Below are 24675 nucleotides of genomic sequence, written 5' to 3' on the forward strand. Positions count from 1 at the left end.
TCCATAAGGAATTTAAAATAACTATTATAATATTAGTCTAATTATGTTATTCAAGAAAATACTACATAACAGAGTCAACCTAAAATCTGGCAATGTTCCATGAATAGTTGTGGTTAATTTCTATCGTAACTTAACTCTTGGCTGATTCTCACTTTATCAAGGTTCTATTCTCATAAAATATTTACCACTCATAACTTGATGGTGGTCAATGTGATTTTTTTTAACTTTTAAATACTCTCCATCTCCCTGTACATGTGTGTGCTATCTTGCTCTGTGTTAATTGGCATTAGTCATTTAAACTTAAACACAAAAGATGAAAATTTGGGGGCAATCACTAAGCAGGATGAGAATTTTCTGTTTCCATAATGATACAATGACAACATGCAGTTATTTTTAATATGGAGAATGGAAGATTTGAGGGAAAAGGAATGTACATTGGAAATAAAGTTTTAAATGATTTCAAGAGTAAGGATAAATCTATGCTGATTACATTTCAAAATTTTATGAAATACTTGCTCTTGCAAATAAGATCAAGACAAATTATACTAAATTAGAAGCTATATAAAAAATAATTAACCCTTTTGTGAAAAACTATCACTCACCTGTGTACCCAGGTCTCTGGAATATTATGAGCTGCATACACAGTGAAGCTAAGGTGGGAATCAGGTCCAAGATTTATACAGGAAGGGCTATCAGGTGCATTTAGAGGCTGGAAATCTGCATAAAAGCTGCTGCAATGGGTATCAATTAGCTGGTAGATGGATGTGGACAGTTCAGTTGTCACTTTTTCTATCAAATCTAGAGGAAAAAGATGGAAATCAGGTCATCTGTGAAGGGCCATGTTTATCATAAACCCTCAGTTTCAGCTTTGAAATTTTTTATAACAAAATTTAAAGAAAATTTAATTAAAATGACCCTCCACCAACTGAAGCCAATTAGCCATCTGTGCCTCTGTTTGCAGCCTGGGTTAGCTGCTAGTAGTGTAGATAATTAACAAGCTTTTCATATCTTCAGTTGCAGAATTTTTGGAAGCACAGCCTTTAATCACAAATCAGAGTTCTGGATTATTAATTTGGCATTCTGATCAACTGTAATTTGCAATATTCTTGTTGTAGATTATTATTGTTTAGAATTACTTTTCAGATGAGGAAAATGTTTTCTACATGGCTTACAAGCACTCCAAACAAACCCCATCAAAAGAATTAATAATAAGAAATTTGATTGTGCTATGATGTTTACCATTAACTGAATAATAATCATATACACTGTGTTGCTCTAAAGAGAATTGAAATAGCACATGGCTGGGATCTAAATTAAGCTTGAAGCACAAGGTTTATGATAATTACTATATTTCTTCAAAATCAAAGCCTTTGTCGAGTTTTACCATCAGTTATTTAAATGGAGTCTATTGATTATTCCTAAAAGTGACTTGTCATAAAGGAAGAAAAATGAAGAAAAATGACTAAGTACGGTTGCCAACAGCTTTCAAGGGTCTGCTGAATGAAGGCATGCCAATTTATTATAGACCACATGAAAAGGATCTCCTAATTACAGAATTTAAGGTAAACTCTCCTGAAAATGGCATTCTTTCTCCCGAAAAACTCTCTTTGCTGGGAAATCTCTTACCTGCGTGGAAGGAAGTAGAAGAGACTGATGAAAGGGACCAGGCAGAACAGGTGGACTCTGACCCAAATCAGGAAAGATGGCACCATTACAATGGAGAAGCTTATGAGAATGATGCACATCATCCTACAAGCAGGATTCACTGTCAGACTCTTAAAGGGGCCAGAGAATAACACTCACTGCTGGCATTTTGTATGCAGTGGTGAATGAGTGAAGCTCGACCATTGTAATACGCTCACTACTTGCTATTGTTTTAAATATTTAACTACAATAGTGTTTTAAAAGTTAAATGAAGAATAATCTCAAATATAAAAGCTCAAAAATTGTTTACCAAGAAGAGGAATATCTTCAATTGACAAATATTTCAGTGACAAAGGGTTTTTAAGAGATGAAAAGAATGTTACGAACGGAAGCCCCAGCGCTCTCCTGATCCCGAGTCACCTGTGCCTGACTTTGCTGATTAAGCCTTGACGTTTGGGGGTCGCAAAGCTAGCCGTGGTCACGACCAAGACCCGTTGGTGCTGATCTGCCAGTGGTCCCCATAGTGCCGGTGTGCATCAGGCCTGGTCCATTCCCCCAAACAGGCCTCCTTAAACCCCACAGGCGGGTCTTGGTAGACGAGAGTGTGGCAGAAAACCCTGTGAAACATACGATCTGAATGGTTCCTTTTTCCATCCTGGGCCAAACATAAAGTACTGAAATGCCGAATTTTAGTTATTTCTACTTTTCCACCGTTTCGTCCAGGAGAAAGGAAATGTAACGGCAGCACAGTCGGCGGAGGGAAGACAGAGGGGAGAAACCGTGTTCTTGGTGGCTCCCACGCAGGGGCTGTGCACAGGGCTGAGGAGGAGAGCAGGGCCTCGAGGTGGCCCTCTGGAGGAGGACATCTCATCACGAGGTCAGAACCCCGAGTCCCGAACCCTGAGTCCCGAGCGCCCCGAGTGCTCCTCGGCCACTGGGCCGGACTGTCAGGTGGGTGATGCTGCCGCGGTGGAGGGATGAGGGATGGACCGAGCCAGCCTGTGGACTGAGCTGCCGCGCCCAGCTCACTGTGCAGCAGCTGAAGATCTTCGTATCCGGTCTCCTAAAGCTCGGCGTCCGCGGGGGTGCCGAGCTCCCTCTTCGCGATACTGCACAGCCTCCGCTTCCGGCGAGAAGTTGCAGACCAGTCAGTTCTTCCGGTTCACGAAATAAGGGGGTCAGAGTGCAGTTCTTTCCAGCGAGGTGCCCCCGCGGTACTGGGAGTGCCGGATGGATGAGGAAGGCGGGCTGCGTGGCCTTGGCTTGGTCGTGGGCCAGCCTGAACGCCAGTTCTTCTCCAGATTGCAGGTTCTTCTACCTCAGGCTGACCAGGGCCAGTGGTGCTCGCCTGTCCCAGGTCGGGTCCCAGACGCCAGGCACAGAGCGCGGCTTTCCCCGCTCCCAACCCTGAGGGCGGCTGGACCACATGCAGCTCTGAGTCCCCGCGGCCACAGCAGAGAAGAGCTCTGTGGCCAAGCCCCAGGCAGCTGAGGAAACGTTGAGAGAACAAGTAAGCACATCCTTAGAACTTATGTTTTAAGATCTTCTGTGGCCTTTTTTTAAGTTTAAGTATAGTCAGTTACAATGTGTCAATCTCTGGTGTACAGCATAATGTCCCAGTCATACATGTACATACGTATATTCGTTTTCATATTCTTTTTCATTAAAGGTTATTACAAGATACCAAATATAGTTCCCTGTGCTATACAGAAGAAATTTGTTTTTTTCTCTACTTTTATATATAGTAGTTAATACTTGGAAATCTCGAACTCCCAAATTTTCCCCTTCCCACTCTTTTCCTCCCCAACCATAAGATTGTTTACTATGTCTGTGAGTCTATTTCTGTCTGTGATTTTATTTTAAATTAACATAGCATGTTTATTTATTGTATTATATTTTAAAGGTTTTTCATATTTTAATTTCTAGAAACAAATGTCCATTAAGATTATGAACTGAACTAAGTCACAAGTTTGGCATAAGCGTATTAGGTTGAGTCAAGTCACACAGTACTGTTGTTTTTTCAGACCCGTGCCCTTCCTCATAAGTTGTTTCTGAGACGTAAATTGCTTTTTGGCTCCTGGTTGGTTTGAAAAGGAAATAGTAGGAAGAGCTTGCTGTTTCCTCCAATAGTCGCTGGTGTTCCGATGCTCAGGTATTTGGATCCTGGAGAAAGGGGCCAGCTTTGGCATAGAGCTGCTTCCCTCATCCTGTCTCTCAGTAGCTCTGCCCCTAATTAAACATTTTTTTGTTTGTTTTTGTTCAACCCATGCAATTATTCACTTAGTTATTCATAAATTTGTACAAAATTTATGAGATGGCCAAATTTTACGTATTTGCTGTATTTCTAAAATGGTGCCCTTTGTTGAAACAGCCTGAGGTGAGGAGCAGAGTGAAAGAGCTCTAATTAAAATTCTCTGAGAAATCAGCAGTAGCGATTAATGAAACAGAAGAGGAAAGCAGCATAAAAATAGCCTTTAAAGAGGCCTCATCAAACTCTGGAGACCAACCAACAGGGATTCTCCTGAGCAACTGGAGGCAGAATGATCAATTTAGTGAAACATCTTGTTTCCCTGGCCCCCAAATTATACTGTTGGTTCTCAGAAGCAGGAAGCACAAACGTCTTGTTAATAATTTCCAATCTTGTGCGAATGAATACATATTAAAATAAATCATAAAGTGGAGTCAGAGATCTCATTAATTCAAGCCCTAGCACATATTTTGGAAAATTTTAATTATTTGGATAATTACTCAAAAGCCTACCCTTTACTTTTTGTGCAGAGATACAGTTCTAGGTTATAATTTGCTTATTTGAGGGAGGATAGAGATGTAGGCTTATGCATTATGCTTCCCTTCCAGAGCTCTGGATGAAGAATGCATTTCAGATATCATCAGAAATGTATTAAGGGCTCAAAGTGCTGGGCTTGGTGGTGAAAGATGGAGAAATAATGTTTATCATGTCTGATTTTACAGTGGGAAAAGAGTTACAGTATCAGGAAAGAAATTACGACAATATACAGGTGATTAAAATGCATTCATTTGACTGTTTTTGGAAATGAAGGGGGAAGAGTTGGTGACTTCATTCTAGTGTACGTTTGAAAGAAAAATGATCTCTGTAGTGTTGCCGTTTGTCATCTTCTGTGTGCACGTGCCTTTTGTGTCTAGTGAAGACTGTATTTTCTTTGCAAGCAAGGTCTGTATTAGAATTTTTTTTTTCGTATTCCAGTAAAGCTTTGTTTACACAAACAGGCAGCATACCAGGTTTGTTGACCGCTGGTATAAAGCACAGAGAGCCACCTCTCAACTTCAAGGTCAATCAATAAGAACAATAAGTATGAGAATCATCACTATTAGTGGCTTATTATTGGATTAACATTTTGTGTAAGGAGGGTTCTAGACTTTCATTTCAGGGTACCTGACCAGAAAGCAGCTGCATGTATGTGCTGGCAAATGTTCATTTCATTTTGCTGTCATTTTAGCAAACTCTTCCATTTTGCTCTTAAACATCCTGAAAGGTGCTTCTACATAATGAAGTATTAGAAAAAATAGATTCATCTTTCAGAATGGAAGGCTGATTTATGAAAAGCTTATGAGAGCTGTGGATGGGGAGTTTTTAATCTATAGAATTCTTTTTCTGTGATGACTTAGCATAGAATATAAGTCTCTGGGAACATTCCTGTGCAGTTTTGTGGGATCTCATATCCCAAGCCCTCAGACTGTGGGACGAGGGGATTTTATTCCAACTTTCCTCATAGGAAGGAAGAAAGGTCTAGTGTCCTATAGCATATCTCCAGCTTGTTCACTCCGCATTCTGTCACTTGGGCTCTGTGTTAGTAATATTGTTAGAGGATGTCTATCTCTTCCTTCCCCCTGTGGTGTTCTGCAGTTTTATAAATGCCTGGAATGGGGAGTTTTGCACTAGCGCAGATTTTTTTCTCCCATCCTCTTTGCCGTCCCATTTTCCTCCGTGATGTGAAGTTAGGGGAGTTCTTCACGTGCAGTTGAATATCTTCTTTTGAGTGGTGGGAATTAGGCTTGAGAGAGTGTCCCTAAGTACTTACAACTTTCTACTGAAAACCATTAAGGGTATGGAGGGCAGGTTGGGGTTATCATTTGTGATTCACCATCACCTCTGAATCCAAGGGTGATATTTGAACATCTGCGGGTCAATCAGTTTCCTTGAAGATACTCAGTGTTCATGAGCCAAATACCATCTGCCTGTGCGAACAAGAACAACCCTGACCACACCCTGCACTTAAATACTATCATGACTTTTATGCATATTAGGAAAACTGGAGGTCAAAGAGTTTAGTTTATCACAGAGTCAAAAAGTGGGCTGAGTTAGAATTCAAAACCAGTTCTGCCTAATTCTGAAAGCCAAACTCTGTGCCCTATACCACACTGTCACACGACCACTCTTTCCTGCAGAGGCAAAGTCCTCCTGTGCCTTGCGGTTTTGTAGGCTAAGAGCATCAATGAACACTAATTATTCCAGAACTGAATCCTCCTACCTGTTTTGTTAGACTGGTTTTTCAGATTGAGCTTGAGTTTAACTTTGAAATTAGTGTCTTTGAAAGACATCTGCTACTTTTCTGACTTCTCTTACATTAAAATGTAATTCACTAAATAAAAAGTTTTAGTTTCTTGGATTGTTATAAGGATATTTTCATTATTCCTTTGATTTTTATAGATTGTTTTACTTTTCCTAGTTTTTAAAAAGATCTCAGGCTAAACGTTTAGAAAGTGTGGATTTTTATTCACTTCCATCAGTAAAAAGGGTTTAACCAAACCATTTTTCTCAAAGATATTTTTGTATGTGTGTTACCATAATACTTGGAGAAAGAATTGAAAAAGTTAAATTAGTTTTGGTTTTATAATATTTCTTTTTAAAAAGTATTTGAGCACACGTATGTCTTACCTTTTGCGGGGGTTTCTGAGTTTTGATGAAAGTTCTGAAAAAACAAAAATAGGTGCAAAGATACACTTGTTATTTAGAAAAAATTTCAGGAAACAAAACTGATAGTATCCAAAATCTGCATACTGAAAGTTCTCTGCTGTCGTTTATCAATGTTGCCTATGAAACAGAGGAAATCTAAACTGTAGGATGAAAGAAAAGCTTTCTAACTATCGTGACGAACAATCAAGGTTATTTGATTCAAACAACAACAAAAAGAAACTTCCAGCATCAGCTCAGCCTTGGTATTATTGGAATAATTCTACAGATACTGCTGAAGCTCAGTCCCCCTTCTACAACACTGATGAATCTTTTGATATAAAACATTTCTAATTCTCTCTATTTAATGTGTACAGTTCTTATTATTAGCAGTCATTCAGATGCAAACTTTGGTCAGCACTGAAAAGAGGGCTGGATGGAAGTGGGCAAGATTATACAGAGTCACTATATAGTTCATTTCTTTATCTTTTTAGAATTTAAAAAAAGATAGTCAAATACTTGAGATCATATCCTAAATTAAAAAAAAAAAACTATCTGAAATTTTATTTTTTTGTTGTCATTTAAGTTCATATCCATTACTGCGGTGATTCTGTTTGCTTGCTTGTTTGTGTTTATCTTTGAAGGCCTGGGATTTCGTTCATGTTTTAGGATTTATTGTTTATAACTTCATTATCATGAAAACTATATAAGTTGAATAATTCATAGATTCACTGAAAGTGAGGTTTCTGTCCAAATTCAATTTTTAATAAGATCCGTTTTAATTGACACTAAATTTTTTAAAATGTTGCTTTGGCAAGTTTGCTCTTAAGGAAATTCAATTAAAGAAAAGCTCAATTTCTCAAACAAATAAACTAGGGAAAAATTGTATTTCTTTAATAAGGAACTTGCCATCGTATTCCTTTTAGAGAGAAAATACCTGTATCATATTTAGAATGTAATTAAATTTATATAAAATTTTTCATTTAAAAGCATCGTTCACATCGACCTTCTCAGAAGCATTTCTCTTTGGTAAAATATTTTGTCTGAGCATAGTTTCAACTAATAGGCTTAACAACTGCACATAAGATCTTTACCTCATCCGTGTGGGTGAGACTGTTAAACATTTTAGCACAACTTAACTACAATTCAATTTATTCAGAAGCATAAACTTATATTTTAAATCACCATGGTGTCCACCTATAGCACAATGTGTAAGACCGTACTTTTCATTTTGTGGTTTATTTATTGTGCATTTAATGGAAATATATTATGTGAGCTTCTGGAATATAATTCTGAAGGATGGAAAATTGTTCCCAGTACTGAGTGGGAGCGTGAAGTTGACAGAGTACAACTGCATTTGTGATATAATTCTTCATCTTGCCAAAACTTACATTTAATAAATACTTAATTACTTCCCTGTATGGCAGGAAATAGTCTCTTGCTAGTTGACCAAGAAATGCAGCCAAGAAAAAAAGGAAAGCTTCTCAAATTTAAGTTTTTTGGCAGAAGATGTATTTCTCAGTATTTCTTTAATCTAGGTTTATGGTGGATGGATAGACAGAACCACTTTGGCATTTTTAGTTCAGCTGGTTACTGCACAAACTCTGAAAAATGTACTTAATATTTGTGCCAATCGGCTTACACGGATGGGCTCATATTTAAGATAGGATGGGGAAAGCGATGAATAAAAAGTCTGAATGATGTCAAGTCAGTGGCCTTCAAAGTGTTCTCAGAATAAGTGGAATCTGTTTACTGGGGGTATTCAGCTATTTATTTTTGCCATTGTTATATATGAAATCAAAGTGATAATTGTGCATTCTTTTCTTCATTTCTGTGCACGAATAATCACATACAATTTAGTGCTCATAAGTATATAGGAAATGTGAAATGTGAATATGAGCTTTTCTTAATAATTATAGTTGTTCATAGTTTCTTAGGAAATACTCAGTTTCTCCTTGAAGGATTCTTTTGGCTTCAGATATACTGAAAGCTTGATATTTCTGAGAAAATTGTCATTTTTGTTCTTTTAGGGGAGTTTCACTTGAAGTGCTTCATCCTAAAATTAGGTTTTCCTTATTCTTTGATCAGTTGTTTGTTTCTACTGATTCGCTGAGAGCTGTGCATAAAACCTGAAGAACAACCAAGTGGTTTTAACAGATGGGAAGATGCGTGTCCACATCCTCACACCTGGTCTCCTCCTTGGGCAGAGTCTCACATTTGTCATGCGCCTGGCCGCAGCCAGTGTCCCCGAGATAATGAGGACCTTAGTGTTGCTTGTGTGAATGAAAACCTTCATCTTGGCCTTATGGGGAAGATTCTAAAACACTACCACCAGCATCATCCCCATTACTTCCAGTAATAATAATGACTCATTCAAGATACACTATCACCTGACTGTTTATTAACGTTATTTCTAATGCTCAAAAGAACCCTGCAAATTCTGCTTCCTTTTTCTGTTTTAGAGATGGGGAAAACTGAAGCTCAGAGAAATGAATTCATTTTCCAAAGGATATTCAGCTAGAAAGTGGTAGATCTTGAATTCAAATCTTGTTTGCATGACACTATGCTCTTTGTATTTTATTTTTAGCTCTAGGTGTTTGTAGTATCTCCAAAATGTGACAATCTAAGAGAAATGAATTGTTGAAAGTTAATTCTCACTACCTTGTTTTCCTGACTTAACTTCAGCTACTGGAGAGTTGGTTGGTGGAGTAACTCTGTTGCTCCTCAGAATCATCACTGTTCATGTAATGCAAATAAGATATTTACATTTTCTATTTTCAGTTTTACTATCCTGATCACAAAAAAGCACAATTCTAATTAAAATAAGACATAGGCAGGTCAACATTAAGAAATTACTGATTTTTTTCAGTCACCTATTTGAAACAATAAGCGTGAATGATTTATATATATTAGTATAATTATCTATGTTCTAAATCAATCTTTTTGAACTTTTAAGGCTGGCAGAGTCAAGATAATATAATCTCTGCTCTTCCTATCTGTGAAGGTGAGGAATGCATGTGATCACTCTCTTTTATAAAGTTTCATATGTATTGGAGTTTCTTGGGAAATAGTCACATGTAACATACATCAGATTTTTGAGGTTTTTTAAAAAAATCACATAATACTCATTTTTTAAACTGAAAAGCCAGGAAATCATTATAGAATGTGAAATCATAGAAGCAGTATACCTTTCAAATTCGGCAAAAAAAATACCACAAAAATGAATCCCTTCTTCCCTGCATATGTGCTTGTCCATGGCCACCTACACCTGTATACGCTGGTAATATAATGAGAGCCATCAGTACTATGTACAAACACTTGCCTGTGAATGTTATTATATAAGCACATTCATCTAGGTAGGATTTTAGTGTCACTGGGATATTATATTATACTTACACTTAAAAGGTATAAGAAATTTCCTTTTAATTTAATTAAATCCTTTTGATACAATAGAATTAAGTTTGTATTCCCCGCAAATGATTGAAATATTCATGTACACACACACACACAAAAACATATATATAGGTAGTCAAAAATCATCTCCTTAATTAATTATTGAACTCAGTTTTAAAATAATTACTGTGCAATAAATGACTGCATTTACCTCTTCTTTTCTCTGAAGAATAAGATTTAGTCCATTTACAGCATCTGTGATTTGTTTGGTCTCCACACATCCCAGAACACCGCATATATTTTTAACTTCTTCAATAATATTATCCACATGTTGCTGTAGATGAAAAGATTAATATCTTACAGTTTATTGAAATCAAGAGGACACTAATTTATCTTTAAACTACTCTTTCCATGAAGAGGAAATGGAATAAATTATGGTTGTTTCCATAAAAAGGTTCTCAAGACTGGTTATCCTGTGACCTAAGCCACAATTTGCATTGAGTGAATATTGAAAAGTAGGACTTTTAAGACTATATATATCAACTCTAGTTTACCATTGTCTCACAGGGAATGGGAGGGAGGAAAAAGGGGAGAGGAGGAAAGAGAGAGAGAAAGAGAGAGAGGTAGATATAGATATTGGAGACTGAAATTCTGTGGTTCCTTCAAAATACTTTGAAAACAAGACAATTGTTAGTAGACCTATGTAGAGTTTCAGAGTGCATCAGGAAGGCAAAATGATTAAAAATCAGAGTTCAGAACAAACTTGGGACAGTGAGATCAGGTGTTGGGGTGTTTGGTCATCACTTGATTGTACTGTCCTTTAAGCAACTGATGTTTCCAAAAAAAATCATTGATGGCAAATATAGTCTATAGTAATGACCAACTCCTCTTAAATCAGATTGCTGACTGCACTTAAGATAGTTTTACACAGATTTGAGGGTCCAGTTTCTAAGAACCTTTCATTTTTTTTTTTATTTCTCAACTTTCACGTTTTTAAATTAGCTTTCATTAAAAAAAAATTATGTTTTGACCTTATTCTTTTCTGTGTTTTACCAGTAGCTATGTTGAGAAATACATCTTTCTTCTTTAATTCAGTGCTAATCACCTTTCACTCTACATTATTTTAATATACTTCATCTATATCATTAATAATGTTGGCTTTTCAAAACACATCAGCTCTTAATTCCAGGATCACAGTCATTCCAGTGGAGGATTTCAAAGTGGAGTTTATTTCAAAGGAGGTGGAAAAATATTTTTCCTTTTTTTTTCACACACAGATATGGATTCACAACACACAAAAAATTCACTTATTCTAGATCATTTTCTTAGCAAAACAGTATCAGTATAAAGACACAAAATGAGTATTACATTTAGGGAACATCATTTTGTGTTTTTTGTGGAAAAAAAACCTTTTTATTGTGTTGCCAGTACCTTTCATATGTTTTATAAACAATGAAAACTGATGACAACAACCTAGGAAGAATGGTTAATTAATACTTTGAAAGACACAATCAGGATTCTAAAATTGTCAACAGACTTGATTAATGAGCTAAAAGTAAAAAAGCTGCAATTTAATTGAGTTACATTTTAAGTCTTTCACAGGTTAAGAAAGTATAACCACTCAGTTGTAAAATGGGAAGAAAAATTTATGCGTTATTCATGTGCAGAAAGCTCAGTTGTTTTATTTATGTGTGAACTCAATGAGTCAACATTGTAACGTGGCTGCCAGAAGAGCTGCTTCATTATTAAATTAAATGAAAATGCATATACACTCCACAACTGGAAAGTTAGAGCTCACCACATTTTCTATGTATATAATCTGAACTGGAGTTTAGTGTTGAGTACCACATTTGAGACTGGACTTGACAACTTGGACTTTCCTGAAAGGCAACACCCCAACTATTAATATACTATTAATACATTCATTCACAACAGCACAGGAAGCTATATTTCCAGTTCTGCAGTATGGTTATGTGTGTTAAAATCCTGATTCTGCCTCATTTCTACCTATGACCATTATCAAATTATTCAACTTCCATGGGCCTGAATTCCTTCTTCTGTAAAATTGGAATAATAATACTTAATGATTGGATGGTTCTAAAGATTAAATGAGATAAAATAGAAAAAAGTGCCTGGCAAAGAATAAGGGCTAAATTTTAGCAAATTTGTTTTTAATGAATTAATTTTAATCCATTCACACAAATATTTCAGTTTATAAGAGTAACCATACATTGTATCTGCCCAGATAACTAATAAAATGAAAATTTAAAAATTATTAAAACTGTGAGAGAGATATGTAGTAGGTGCTACATTTAGTTTTAATTCATTCTAAGTAGATATGTGATATATGTGAATTTGTGGGAATATGACTAGTTAAAATGGAAATGCTGAGTTGTCTTGAGTCACTCAGTATCTAATTTTCTCCATCTCTTACTCCAGTCTTGCAGTGCTTCTTACCTGATCTATTTATCTCCTTTGAGCTATACAAAAATTCTGAAAGATAAATATTTATTTCATGTTTGAGTCACTGAGGCTGGTGGAATTGTGATGCATGTATTTTTTGATACACAGAGTCTGAGTTGCCAAGGAGACAGCCAAGGAGACTTAGTTGTTTGGAAATGCAGTGGGTTTCTAGATCTAGCAGCTGTTGGAATGAGAAAACATAGACACCTTACACACACAAACACACACACAAATGCACACATAGTGTGTGCTCATACACTTGATGAACCATAAGAAAAAAATGTAAATCCATAGTTTAGCCCAAAACAAAGATAGATCTCTGGGTGATGGAAATTTAAAGAGGGAACCTAAAGCCTGAGCAGTAGCTTCAACATTGGTATGTCAGTGGCCTGCAGGTGACATCACTTGGCTTAGAGATCAGTGTTTCCTGCTCCCAATGGGACAAGTGCTGAAATTTTAAATCTAAACTGGTTGGTGGAGGTAGGGGAAGGGGCCGAGCTGGAGCTGAATAAACCCCTGACACTGGACAGATTGTCACTTGCAAAAAGTAGGCAGGAAAAAAAACAATGCCTGCTGACCAAGAGGACTTTTGAGGAAGCCTCTCCCTTCCCAGGGTCTCTGAATGAGGAAAGTGATTATCTGAGCTATTGTGTTATGTGTCTCTGTGGAGTACTAATTTACACTACCCATAGCAGGAATTTATGCTAAAAATTGTGCCAGGGTTGTTACTATTTTGGACCCAGGCAGAAGCAAGTGCAAAACTTTTATAACCCCAAACCATGAAGTTTCCCCCAAATATACACACATGTGCACACACACACACGCAGAAGGAGAGCAATAATCATAAATAATCATAAATAAAATTAACAAATCCTGTGATGGCTTATCTACCATATGAGGTATTTTACAGACATAACACGAAAGGACTAGTGATTTCAAGAGATAGCAAAGCTAGATGTAGCATTATTTTCATAGAGGTGATACCTGCATTTGATTGTCCAGAAGGAGAATATAGGTAGAAGAAAGAAAAATGGAAAGCGGAGTGTATAACATTTCAGAACATTTAATATTTAGGTGGTGGAGGAGTAAATTTGGGTCACAGATGGAGCACACAGGGTGCTGAGACTTAAGCCACTAGGCTACAGTTTAATGGCATAAAGGAAAGGTAGTCGGAAGTTACAGCTTGGAAAAAAAGAAAAAAAGGAAACATGATGACCATTTTCAAGTATATGATGGTCTTTCAAGTGAAAAGGGGATTAGAATTACTGTAAGTGGCCCTAACATGATAAATTGGAACAGGCGGTTGCAAATTTAGACATTCATTTTGGCTCAATATAAGAAAAATCTCTGTAGAAATTATTTGTTCAAAAATTGAGTAGGCTGCCCTGTGAGTGGAGAGTTCTTCCACATTACAGGTATGCAAGCAATCAGGACTGTTTAGAGGAGATTTTTGCATTAAATAGGAGTTTGGACTGGACTACCTCTAAATTCTTCCCTACTCTGTGGGTTAGTGAAAACTAACAGTAATTCTGTGATGCTGTTTTATGTGCTATATTCCAAGGTTATCTTAGAAATATCTGTTATATCATAGATTCCGAAGGAGCAGCATTCTAATACTTTAGATATTAAGCGTATTTCTAAAGTGTTTTGAACACTGGAGAAGATTGGTGACAAAACTTTTCTTCTCTGCATCTTTCTGGAAAACAAAAACAGAACAAAAGAGCATAAAGTCCTCCCCTGCCCACCGCCACCTCACTCCTGTCATTTAGCTGTGATGGAAACCAAAGTCATGTGTGTTTGAACAGCCACGTAACAGCTTGCCATTTCCAGGTTTTACATAAAACTTAATGAATTTCCATTTCTATTTACATACTGAAAATGATCAAATTCAACTAATGAATTCGGAGATGAATTTAGAATTATTTTTATTCTAGGTTCAATAGTTAGTGCTATTATAAATTGCTCCTTAAAAGTTTAAAAATAGTTTTTGGAGTTTCATTTCAGCTTAAAATGTAGGCGTTTGGTCCCACCCTAACAATGAAAAAAGGCGGATAATATACAAAAATCATAAGTTTTCCTGACTCCATTAGAGATTTGAGGTCACAAGTTGACCAAGTATACTGAATTCCAAAGAGTGGGGGGGCCCCTCCAAGGGGAGATGAAGCACAAAGTCTTTGACTTTCGAAAGAGCACAGAAGAAAGAGGTGGCCACTATGTAAGAGGGTAAGAATATAATAAATCAGCCAAAATTTTAATTTAAATTCTTAGAAGCTAAGTGTGAGTAACCATGTCAGTTTGGAATATCTGGGAGTCCAAGACACAAGGAGAGTTTGCAATCATTTGTAGCTCTTCTCCGTGGACACCTACCAGCTGTCAGGGGAAATAATGAAGGCAGTGCAGGAAACTGAAGGTTCATTGAGTGAAGCGGCGTGTAGGAGGTGATCAGCTTTCCAGGGGATATGAATGAAGCCCTGCCTACTTCTGTAGATCTTTGTCTCATAAGAAGCAAAAGCCTTAAGCTATTGGTTTATAGTACTAGAAAAATGGTGATACTAGTAGGAAAGACAGAGACAGAAACCCTCTGTGACCCTGAGCACAGGCAGAAATCTCTTGCTTTTGAGAAGGGGAAGAAAAAGCAACAGTCTGCCTGTGGGGGAGAGACAGGACATAGATTAAGATCCTTTGCTGATAGAATGGTAGACGCAAAAACCTTTGCTTCTGAGGAGGGGGCAGGAGACCCCATCTTGAGTCCAGGATCCCACTGATCGGAAGTCAGGAACCACTCGGAGTAGGAGAGCTTAGAAACTCTCTCCCATACAAGACTAAGTTCCGACAGACAGTGCAGCTGGCTGCCACATGGAGGGCAGGAATATTCAGAAAATTCCAGGCTTGAAGTTCAAAAACACAGACTGCCTAAGGCAGTGGTTGATCATTACAACACAGAACTCCCTCTATTCTACTACAAAAATGAGCTGTTTTGAATACTAAACAAGAGCAAAATATTGCCAGAGAGATAGAGATGATCTCTGTGGCATAGACAGGCAGGGACTGTTTAAAGCTGAGGGTAAAGCAGGAACAGAGAAAAAGACACTGGTATCGCAGACCCCCTCTAAGTACAGGTGGTAGTAACTAATTACTGGAGGAGTTTGAAGCCTGTTTTAGCCTGAAAATAATGACAGTGATAAAAAAACACATAGCTTACATCTTGACTAGATTGTGTCAACCCTCCCCACTAATAGCATAACAGAAGAGCATTGCCCATTTCCAGGTGTGAATTACAATTTACCTTAGTCTCTACTGTTGCTTTATACAGAATATTTAGTATTCAATACAAAATTAGGATCCATACCCAAAAAAAGCAAGATAAAACAGCCCAATGTCAGTAGATGAAACAACAAAACCAAACTATTAAGTGACCCAGGTGTTCAAGCAATCAGACAAGGACTTTAAAATAACTATGATTAACATGTTAGAGGATCTAGTAGAAAATGTGGGCATCATGCATGAACTGATGGGAAATTTTACCAGAGAGATGGAAACTATGTACAAGAGTCAAATGGAAATCATAGAAATATAAAAATATATTGATATTAGAGATGAAGAATTCTTTCAATTGACTCATCAGCAGATTGAACACAGCTATGGAAAATATCAACGAAATTGAAGATAAGTCAAGAGAAACTGTCCTAAGCAAATTACAAAGGGGAGAAGGAATGGGGAGGAAAATCAGAACACAACATCTAAAAGCTGTCAGAGTCATATATGCAATTGGAGTTCTGGAAAGATAAGAATGGGGCAGAGATACTTAAAGAGATGATGGCCAACATATCAAAATTTGTGGGATGCCCCTAAAATTTAGAAGAAAATTTATGGCTTGAAAATTTGAATAATTCTATATCAACTAAAGAAATTGAATGTGTAATAAAATCCTTCCCATAAGGAAAACTCTGAACAGATGGTTTCACTGGTGAATTTTATCACTTAAGGAAGAAGTAAAACCAAATCTACTCAAATTCTTTCAGAATATAGAGTGAGAGGGAACATTCCTCAGCTTATTTTAAAAAGCCAGCATTGCTCCAGTGTCAAAGTCAAATCACAACATTGCAGGAAAATAAAAGTATAGACGGATGTCCCTCATAAATACAGATGGAAATATCCTTAACAAAATATTAGCTAATTGAAGCCAGAAATACAGAGAAAGGGTTCCAAATTATTACAAAGCATGGTTTATCCCAGTAATGCGAAGATATTTTTAAAATTGGAAGAGAATAAATGAGAAAAACCATCTGTATGGACACAGAAAAAAGCATTGGCTAAAATTCATCACCCATTTATGATACAAACTCTTAGCAAATTAGGAATAGAAGGAAATTCTTCAACCTAGCAAGGAGCGATTAACTTCCTGCCATAACTTCCAAATAACTTCATACTCAAGGGTGAAAGACTGTAGATTTCTCCCTAAGTTCCCTAAGTTTAGCAACAAGGTGAGGATTCTGCTCTTATCATTTGTCACTGCTAGTAAAATTCTACTAGAGATCAGGTAAAAGAAATCTGTATTGAAAGAAAGTAAATCTTTGGTTGCATGATGTCTAGGATCGAAGAGTTTTACTACAAGTAAATTCTTGGGCACTTTTTGTTGTAGTGGAAATGTTTTATATCTTGTTTCTCATGGTGGTTATATAGGTATATCATTTTCTAAACTAGTCAAACTATACAGTTAACATGAGTATATTTTATTTTATGTATATAAATTAAACTTCAAGAAAGTTGATTTAATAAATAAAACATCATAAAGTAAAAACAGAAAGTAAAGATAACAGTTTGATGTTATGTTGAAGAAGAGTGAAGAATCATGAAGGTATTAGTAGTCAGGAAAATAAAAATTAAAATTGAAATACGAAAACATTTCACATACCTCCTGTAGGCAAATATTTTAAAAGCTGGACTGTACCACACATTGGTGAGAAAATAGAGTGATGGGAACTCTCATATATTGTGAAATGTATATAACCGTATTGGAAAAGTATTTGGTGTAACCTTGTAAGTCATTGGCTCTAGGTATATGCCCTAGAAGAACCCCTGATATTAGCTTGAATGTACATCAACAGTAGAATAGATAAGTTGAATCTAACTGAGTAATATATAGCAATGAAAATAATTCAAAACCACATAGCATAAGGTAGATAAATCTCAAAAATAATACCGAGTAAAAGATACGGGCACAAAAAGTACATATAGTTTGATTCCATTTAGGTGCATTAAAAAGGAAACGTAAACCTTAAACAGGCGAACCTCATTTAATTGTGCTTCACTTTATTACACTTTACAGATACTGCATTTTTTTTTTTTTAACAAATCAATGGTTTGTGGCAACCCTGCATTGAGCAAGTCTGTTGGTGGCATTTTTCCAACAGCATTTGCTCACTTCATGTCTTTGTATCACTGTTTGATAATTCTTGAAATATTTCAGACTTTTCATTATTGTTGTATTTGTTATGATGATTCATGATCAGTAATCTTTGATGTTACTATCGTAATTGTTTTGGGGCACCATGAACCTCACCCATATAAGGTGGCAAACTTAACCTATAAATGTTGTGTATGTTCCGACTGCTCTGCTGACTGGCTGTTCCCCCATCTCTCTCATTTCCTCGGGCCACTGTATTCCCTGAGACAACAATTTTGAAATTAGGCCAATTAATAACCCTACAATGGCGTCTAAGTGTTCAAGTGAAAGGAAGAGTTGCATATCTATCACTGTAAATCAAAAGCTAGAAACGATTATGCTTAGTGAGGATGTCATTCGACATTTAGCATGTCAAAAGCTGAGACACACCAGAAACGAGGCCTCTGGCACCAGTTATTAGGCAAGTTGTGAATGCAAAGGAAAAGTTCTTGAAGGAAATTAAAAGTGCTATTCCACTGAACACAGGGATGATAAGAATTCGAAATGCCTTACTCTGATAGAGAGAAAGTTGTGGTCTAGATAAAAGATGAAACCAGCCACAACATTCCCTTGAGCCAAAGCATGATCCAGAACAACGCCCTAACTCTTCCAATTCTGTGAAGGCTGAGCGAGGTGAGGAAGCTGCAGAAAAAAGTTGAAGCTAGCAGAGCTTGGTTCATGTGGTTTAAGGAAAGAAGTTGTCTCCATAACATAAAGGTACAAGGTGAAGAAGCAGGTGCTAAGGTAGAAGCTTCAGCAATTTATCCAGAAGATCTAGTTCAGATAATTCATGAAGGTGGCTACACCAAACAACAGGTTTGCAGTGTAGACAAAACAGTCTTCTATTGGAAGAAGATGCCATCTAGGACTTTCATAACTAGAAAGGAGAAGTCAGTGCCTGGTTTCAGACTGATTCTTGTTAGGCATAATGCAGCTGGTGGCTTTAAGTTGATGCCAATGCTCATTTACCATTCTGAAATCCTTGGGCCCTTATAAATTATGCTAAATCTGCTCTACCTGTGCTCTGTAAATGCAGCAAAGCCTGGATGACAGTACATCTGTTTACAACATGGTTTACTGAATATTTTAAGCCCATTGTTGGGACCTACTGCTCAGAAAAAAAGATTCATTTTGAAATATTATGCACCTGGCCATTCAAGAGCCCTGATGGAGATGTACAGTGAGATTAATGTTGTTTTCATATCTGCTGACACAACATCCACTCTGCAGCCCGTGAATCGAGTAATTTTGACTTTCAAGTCTTACTACTTAAGAAATACATTCTGTAAGGCTCTGGTTGCTGCCATAGATAGTGATTCCTCTGATGGATCTGGGTAAAGTCAATCGAAAACTTTCCAGAAATGATTCACCATTCTAGATGCCATTAAGAACACTCAGGGTAAGAGGTCAGAATATCAACATTCACAGGAGTTTGGAAGAAGTTGATTCCAACCCTTATGGCTGACTTTGAAGAGTTCAAGACTTCAGTGGAGGAAGTAGCTGCAGATGTGGTAGAAATAACAAGAGAACAAGAGTGAGAAATGGAGCTTGAAGATGGAAATAAATTGTTGCAATCTCGTGATAAAACCTGAACAAATGAGGAGTTAATTCTTATGGGTGAACCAAGAAAGTGGTTTCTTGAGATGGAATCTACTCCTGGTGAAGATGCTGTGAAGATTGTTGAAATGACAGCAAAAGATCTGGAATATTAAATAAACTTCGTTGATAGAGCAGTGGTAGACTTAGAGAGCTTGACTCCAGTTTGGAAAGAAGTCATCCTGTGGGTAAAATGCTATCAAACAGCATCTCATGCCACAAAGAAATCATTCATGGAAGGAAGAGTCAGTTCATGTGGCGAACTTCATTGGTGTCTCATCTTAAGAAATTGCCACAGCCACTGCAACTTTTAGCAAACACCACCCTATCTGACAGCAGCCGTCAACATCAAGGCAGGACCTCCGTCAGCAAAGATTACAACTCACTGAAGGCTCAGATGATGCTGGGCATTTTTTTCTTTTTAGCAATAAAGTATTTTTTTAATTGTGGTATGTACACTGTGTTTCTTAAAGACATAGTGATGTTACATACCTAATAGACTACAGTATAATGTAAATATAACATATGCACTAGAAAGCCAAAAAATTCATGCCACTCACTCTATTGCCACATGTGCTCTATTGTGGTGGTGTGGAACTGAACTTGAGACATCTTTGAGGTGTGCTTGTGTTGCTAATGGGTGCATACATTGGTGGTGAAATGGTAAAATTCTTTTCACCACAGGATACCTCTTATGTAGAAGTAAAGAGAAGTGGCGTACAGGCAGACCCTATGATACTGGCAATATTTTGTACCACACTTATTGTGTAATAAGATTGCTTGCTCTGTTCTTCTTCTTTAACTTGTGTGTGTGTGTGTTCTTCATGAATTATTTAATTTACTGCACAAATCTCAAAGCATCAGATCATGTTATTCCTTTCACAAAACCCTTCAACTCTTTATGTTTCACTAGGAATGCAGATTATGTTGGCTAATGTTTATCGTCCTTAATAAAGATCTGCTTTCATTTTTCCGTCTTCAAGTGTGGCAGTGTTCTATGCATAGGTTTGACTTTTAATAGTTTCATCTGCCCTGTATTTCTGTTAAGGAAGGTTCCAATTCAGCAGTGGTGTTTTATTTTCCTTGTGACCTGATTTCATATCCTTCATCTCCTTGACTTCTCCTTTGTGACCCTTCAACTGGTCCTTGTTACTTATTCTTTTTATCCTATTTTCTTCTTACAGTTTTTTTTTGCTCCTTTCCCACCTCTTTTTATATTCTCTTTTGAATGCAAATCAGTTTTATGACATTTTTCTTGTGGATCCTGTACAATCCTCTACTTTAGTAATAGTATTAAACATAGTAACTCTAATAGCAATAAAATGACACTTGTACTTATGTTTTCTGAACATTTTTTATCTTCTAGCCACTATATAATATTAAGTACATTACATCTACTGTTTCATAAATTTTTTTAAAATATCATTACATTATGTTTATTATCTTCGTTCTAGTGGTGAATATATAAACTCAAGGACGGTTGAATGAAAACTTCCCTAGTGTCAGAGGGTTGGCACATACATCTACCTGACTTTGCAATCTCTGCTTCTAAATTCTGTCTTTGCTGCCACTTGGTTTAAACTATGTTTGATACTGGAACTTCTGAAAATCCCACAATAGATCTGCTTGTTACTAAGAAAGCTTCAGCTCTAAAACCCCGAGCTGTATAAGATCCCTGTGTGCTCCCTTTCTTTCTCCTTATGTGTGGAACTTTCAGTCTCTGTCTAGAAGCCGCATTTCGTTGGATTTTGATCTTGAGGAGAGGAAAGTGTGGGGTAAGTATTATTCGGTCTTCCTCATTGAGTTACTTACACCTGAATAATAGAGCTGCCATATTCTTCTGGTTATCTAGTTGGTATAGCCCCTGAGTCATGGACTTGATGCTAAAGGATGTGGAGGCTTTTAGCTCTTTTTCATGTTTCATGAAGCTAAACTACACTTCGAAGCATGAATAGATTTTTCTCAATCCAGATCCATCTGGTTTACAATTAGTTCATCAGTCACCAGATCCTCGTGTAAGTTTGTCATTGGTGGTAGGGATTGCTAACTTTCTCCAAAAGTTTAAATTAAAATTTTGGAGGCAATGCACTCGAGGCTACTAGAAAGCAGCAACTTTGAATCGGAAGCTGATTCTTTCGCCTGGACTGAAATCTGGTTTTGCACCGCTTTGTCCTGCGGCTACACCCCTCTATGTGTGATTATGCTGTCTTTCCAACTGGATCATCAGCTGCTTCAGAGCACGGTTCTGACTTTGCTTTCTCTTGATTACAGTAAGTAAATGGTTCAGTAATTTGTATTAAATAACACCTTAGGGGAGAATTCTTTCTCTTTCTTCTATTCTTCATTTCTCTGAAATGTTAGAGATGAATTTAGAATACAGAATGAATACAGAAAATATTCCTTACCTAATAGTAGAATAGAAGAGAGGGAAAAAAAAATGTCCAGAGGAAAAGCTCTATGTAAATTACTTACAAAATGAGCCACGTAACAAACAAAATAGTTAGGATGCCCCATCTGAAATAAGTCAAGTCTAAAATATGTTAGCAAATGCTAAGGAAATAAAATACTTGGAAATATAACTTACCCATGTTATTCAATAATATTCATGGCATATTTATTCAGCCTGCTTGCTTGTTATTTTTTCAAATCATGTAATAATCCAAATTTCAGAAATATAAAAAAAATTCTTCAAATTGATACTGTTTTCAGCGTTAATGAAATGCTACTTAATGCACTTGTCAAATAAATAGAAAGTGCAAAATTGTGAATTGATATATCAGTCTGTCCTCACTTCTTAGATATTTAGCTATTGATGCTTCATGGGAAGAATGTCATTTAAAAAGTTCATTGTTTTGGATGGAGTTCAAGTGGAAAGTTGCAGACACTGTGGCCAATTTATAAAATAATTCAGATGTGGGTGATAATAACTATTTGCTGGTGATAATGTAAAGACAGTATTTCTTTGATGATTTGCCAGCTTTTAAGTCATACCGGAAAAGTTGGATTCTTTAAAAAAATGAAAGTGAAAATATTGGAAAATCTTTTAAAGTGAAAATATTGGAGACTTCATATATAAATGATATGATTAAACATCTATGTTTGCAAATTAAGAAATGTTACAGATTCTCAACAATTTGCATATGTGTGTAAGTGTGTGTGTGAAGATATCTGTGATACATGGACAGTACTGAGACATTTAGATAGTTAAAATTCATCCGTAAGTTATGATAACCTCAAAAGTATATCTATGTCCAGTCAAGAGATATAAATGATCTAGGAATGAAGTTATAATGTGCCCTGGGTACCTGGTGAATTTCAAATTCTACACTAGAAAGAGCAACTGTCACAAACAGTAATAATTATGACTTTCATGAGACTTAAAACAATAGAATTGTGAATTCTTTTCACATTCCACATTTTAAACTTCCAGATTCAGGCCAGGCTCAAGAAAGACAAATGGAATTGGAGTGAGAGGATTACACTTTGGGAAGGGACATAAGTTGTGTATTTGTCATCACCTTATCTTTAGATATGTATATGGAATTCATGTATGAGTTTGGTACATACATCAAGAAATACATTATTTACAGAATTCTTTGCTATTTATTATTAGGAATAGTTACTTAAGATCTGTATCCTTTTATATATATCAGGAGTCATTTTTTTAATAGAAAAAGAAGTCCTCACCTGTTTTAAATGCATTCTCTTACCTATACTGTTTTCTGTAATCTTACAATATTTTATCTGTGGAAGACTGATCCTTCCCTGGAGGAACAAGCTATAAGAAATGATCTGCTTGTTGGTGACCACAACTTGGAGGCCCAGTAGGTGACCAAATCTCAGTAGTCTTGCACTGAATCTCTTATTTTCCCCTGCCAACCTAGCTTCTTCTGTCTTCACTATCTTAGTTAATCAATGTCTCCATGCAGTCAGTCAGCAGCCAGGAATTGGGAGGTATTCTAGATACCGTGTTTTTTTGTTGTTCAGAGTCTTTTCACCAAATCATGTAAATTGCACATTTTCACCTGTTATGAATCTGTCCCCTCCTATCCATCCCTCTCGTAGAGTTTTTGTCCATGCCTTCCTCATCTCTTTGGGTTAATGAAATGCTTCTATAATCACCCATCTGTCATTCTACTGCTCTGCATAGTGGCTCCATGTCATTGGCTGATAAATTAGAAAATCATTAAATTGTCCATAAAACGTCCTTAAGATCCTACATAACTTGGTTCCCACTTGCCCCGTTCATCTGGTCTTTTTCCAGGCTCTCACCTTGAACCCTAATTGTAGCCATTCCGAAATTCATACAGTTTCCTAATCAGACTAGGCTGTTTGCTGACTGCGTCTGTTCATGTTGTTCTTTGCTTAAAGTTATCCCTACTCCCCACCTGCCTTCACCACGCCCCTTCTCTGGCTGGCATACTCATTTTTCAACACTTAGATCAAATAATTAAAATTGATAACCCTCTTTTATATGTCTTATATACACATAGGTCTTGCACAGTACCAATGACACTTTATCACACTCATCTATTTACTTGTCTGTTTTGCCATGATAGAATGAAAGCCACTCAAGTGTAGACCCTCTGCATTATTCATCTTTGTATCTTCAGAAACTCGCAAAGTTTAGAAAAAGCGTAGATACTTAATAAATGCTTATTGAATTGATTAATGAAAGTTACAAAAGTTAATACCTGGGTTTTCAATAGGTATTTCAAGCTGGAGTCATATTTTTTGATTACTGTTGAGAGACACTGTCTGGGAAGGAAAAAAAAAAGACAACTTTGTTTAAAATTGGGTGGGAAAACTTGTATCAACGTTAGCACATTTATCACAAGTCTTGTTTTGTCCATGATTTTATAGCACACATAGTTTAAAAAAGATTACTGTTGACACAATTTTAAATACCATTTCAGATGGACACCTTATAAACTTTGTGTAATTTGATAAACTACAAATGTATTTGAAAACTTCAGAACACCGAAGAAATCCATGACAACTTAACCAAAACTCTCAAAGACTGTTCATTATATCAAATTACTCTTAATTCAAAATGTAAGTTGCAAAGGGATTCATAAGCAGATAATGGCAAATATATATCAAGAAATGTTCAGTATCCAAGATTTTGCAGTGAATTGCTTTCAGAATTAATGACATATTTATCATAGATAGCATTGTCTTTGATATTAAACCTCTATGTTTC

At 36.5% G+C, this 24675-nt stretch overlaps 1 protein-coding gene across 6 annotated transcripts in view; it reads right to left on the reverse strand.

Moving 5' to 3' along the window:
• PIK3C2G (phosphatidylinositol-4-phosphate 3-kinase catalytic subunit type 2 gamma) overlaps positions 1 to 24675 on the reverse strand; it is a 266459-nt gene that overhangs the window by 192736 nt on the left and 49048 nt on the right. For all 6 annotated transcript variants that reach the window (XR_004317065.1, XR_004317067.1, XR_004317066.1 and 3 more), the window contains exons 8-11: positions 24167 to 24230; positions 10179 to 10301; positions 6560 to 6593; positions 603 to 798 (exon numbers count right to left, since the gene is read on the reverse strand). Coding sequence is in view for 3 of the 6 variants with exons in the window: in XM_006192094.3 (XP_006192156.2) it covers positions 603 to 798; positions 6560 to 6593; positions 10179 to 10301; positions 24167 to 24230 (417 nt within the window). In the remaining 3 variants the exon portion in view is untranslated. The remainder of the gene's footprint in view (positions 1 to 602; positions 799 to 6559; positions 6594 to 10178; positions 10302 to 24166; positions 24231 to 24675) is intronic.

This window comes from Camelus ferus, chromosome 34 (assembly GCF_009834535.1).
Source record: "Camelus ferus isolate YT-003-E chromosome 34, BCGSAC_Cfer_1.0, whole genome shotgun sequence".
NCBI classification, from domain to species: Eukaryota; Metazoa; Chordata; class Mammalia; order Artiodactyla; family Camelidae; genus Camelus; species Camelus ferus.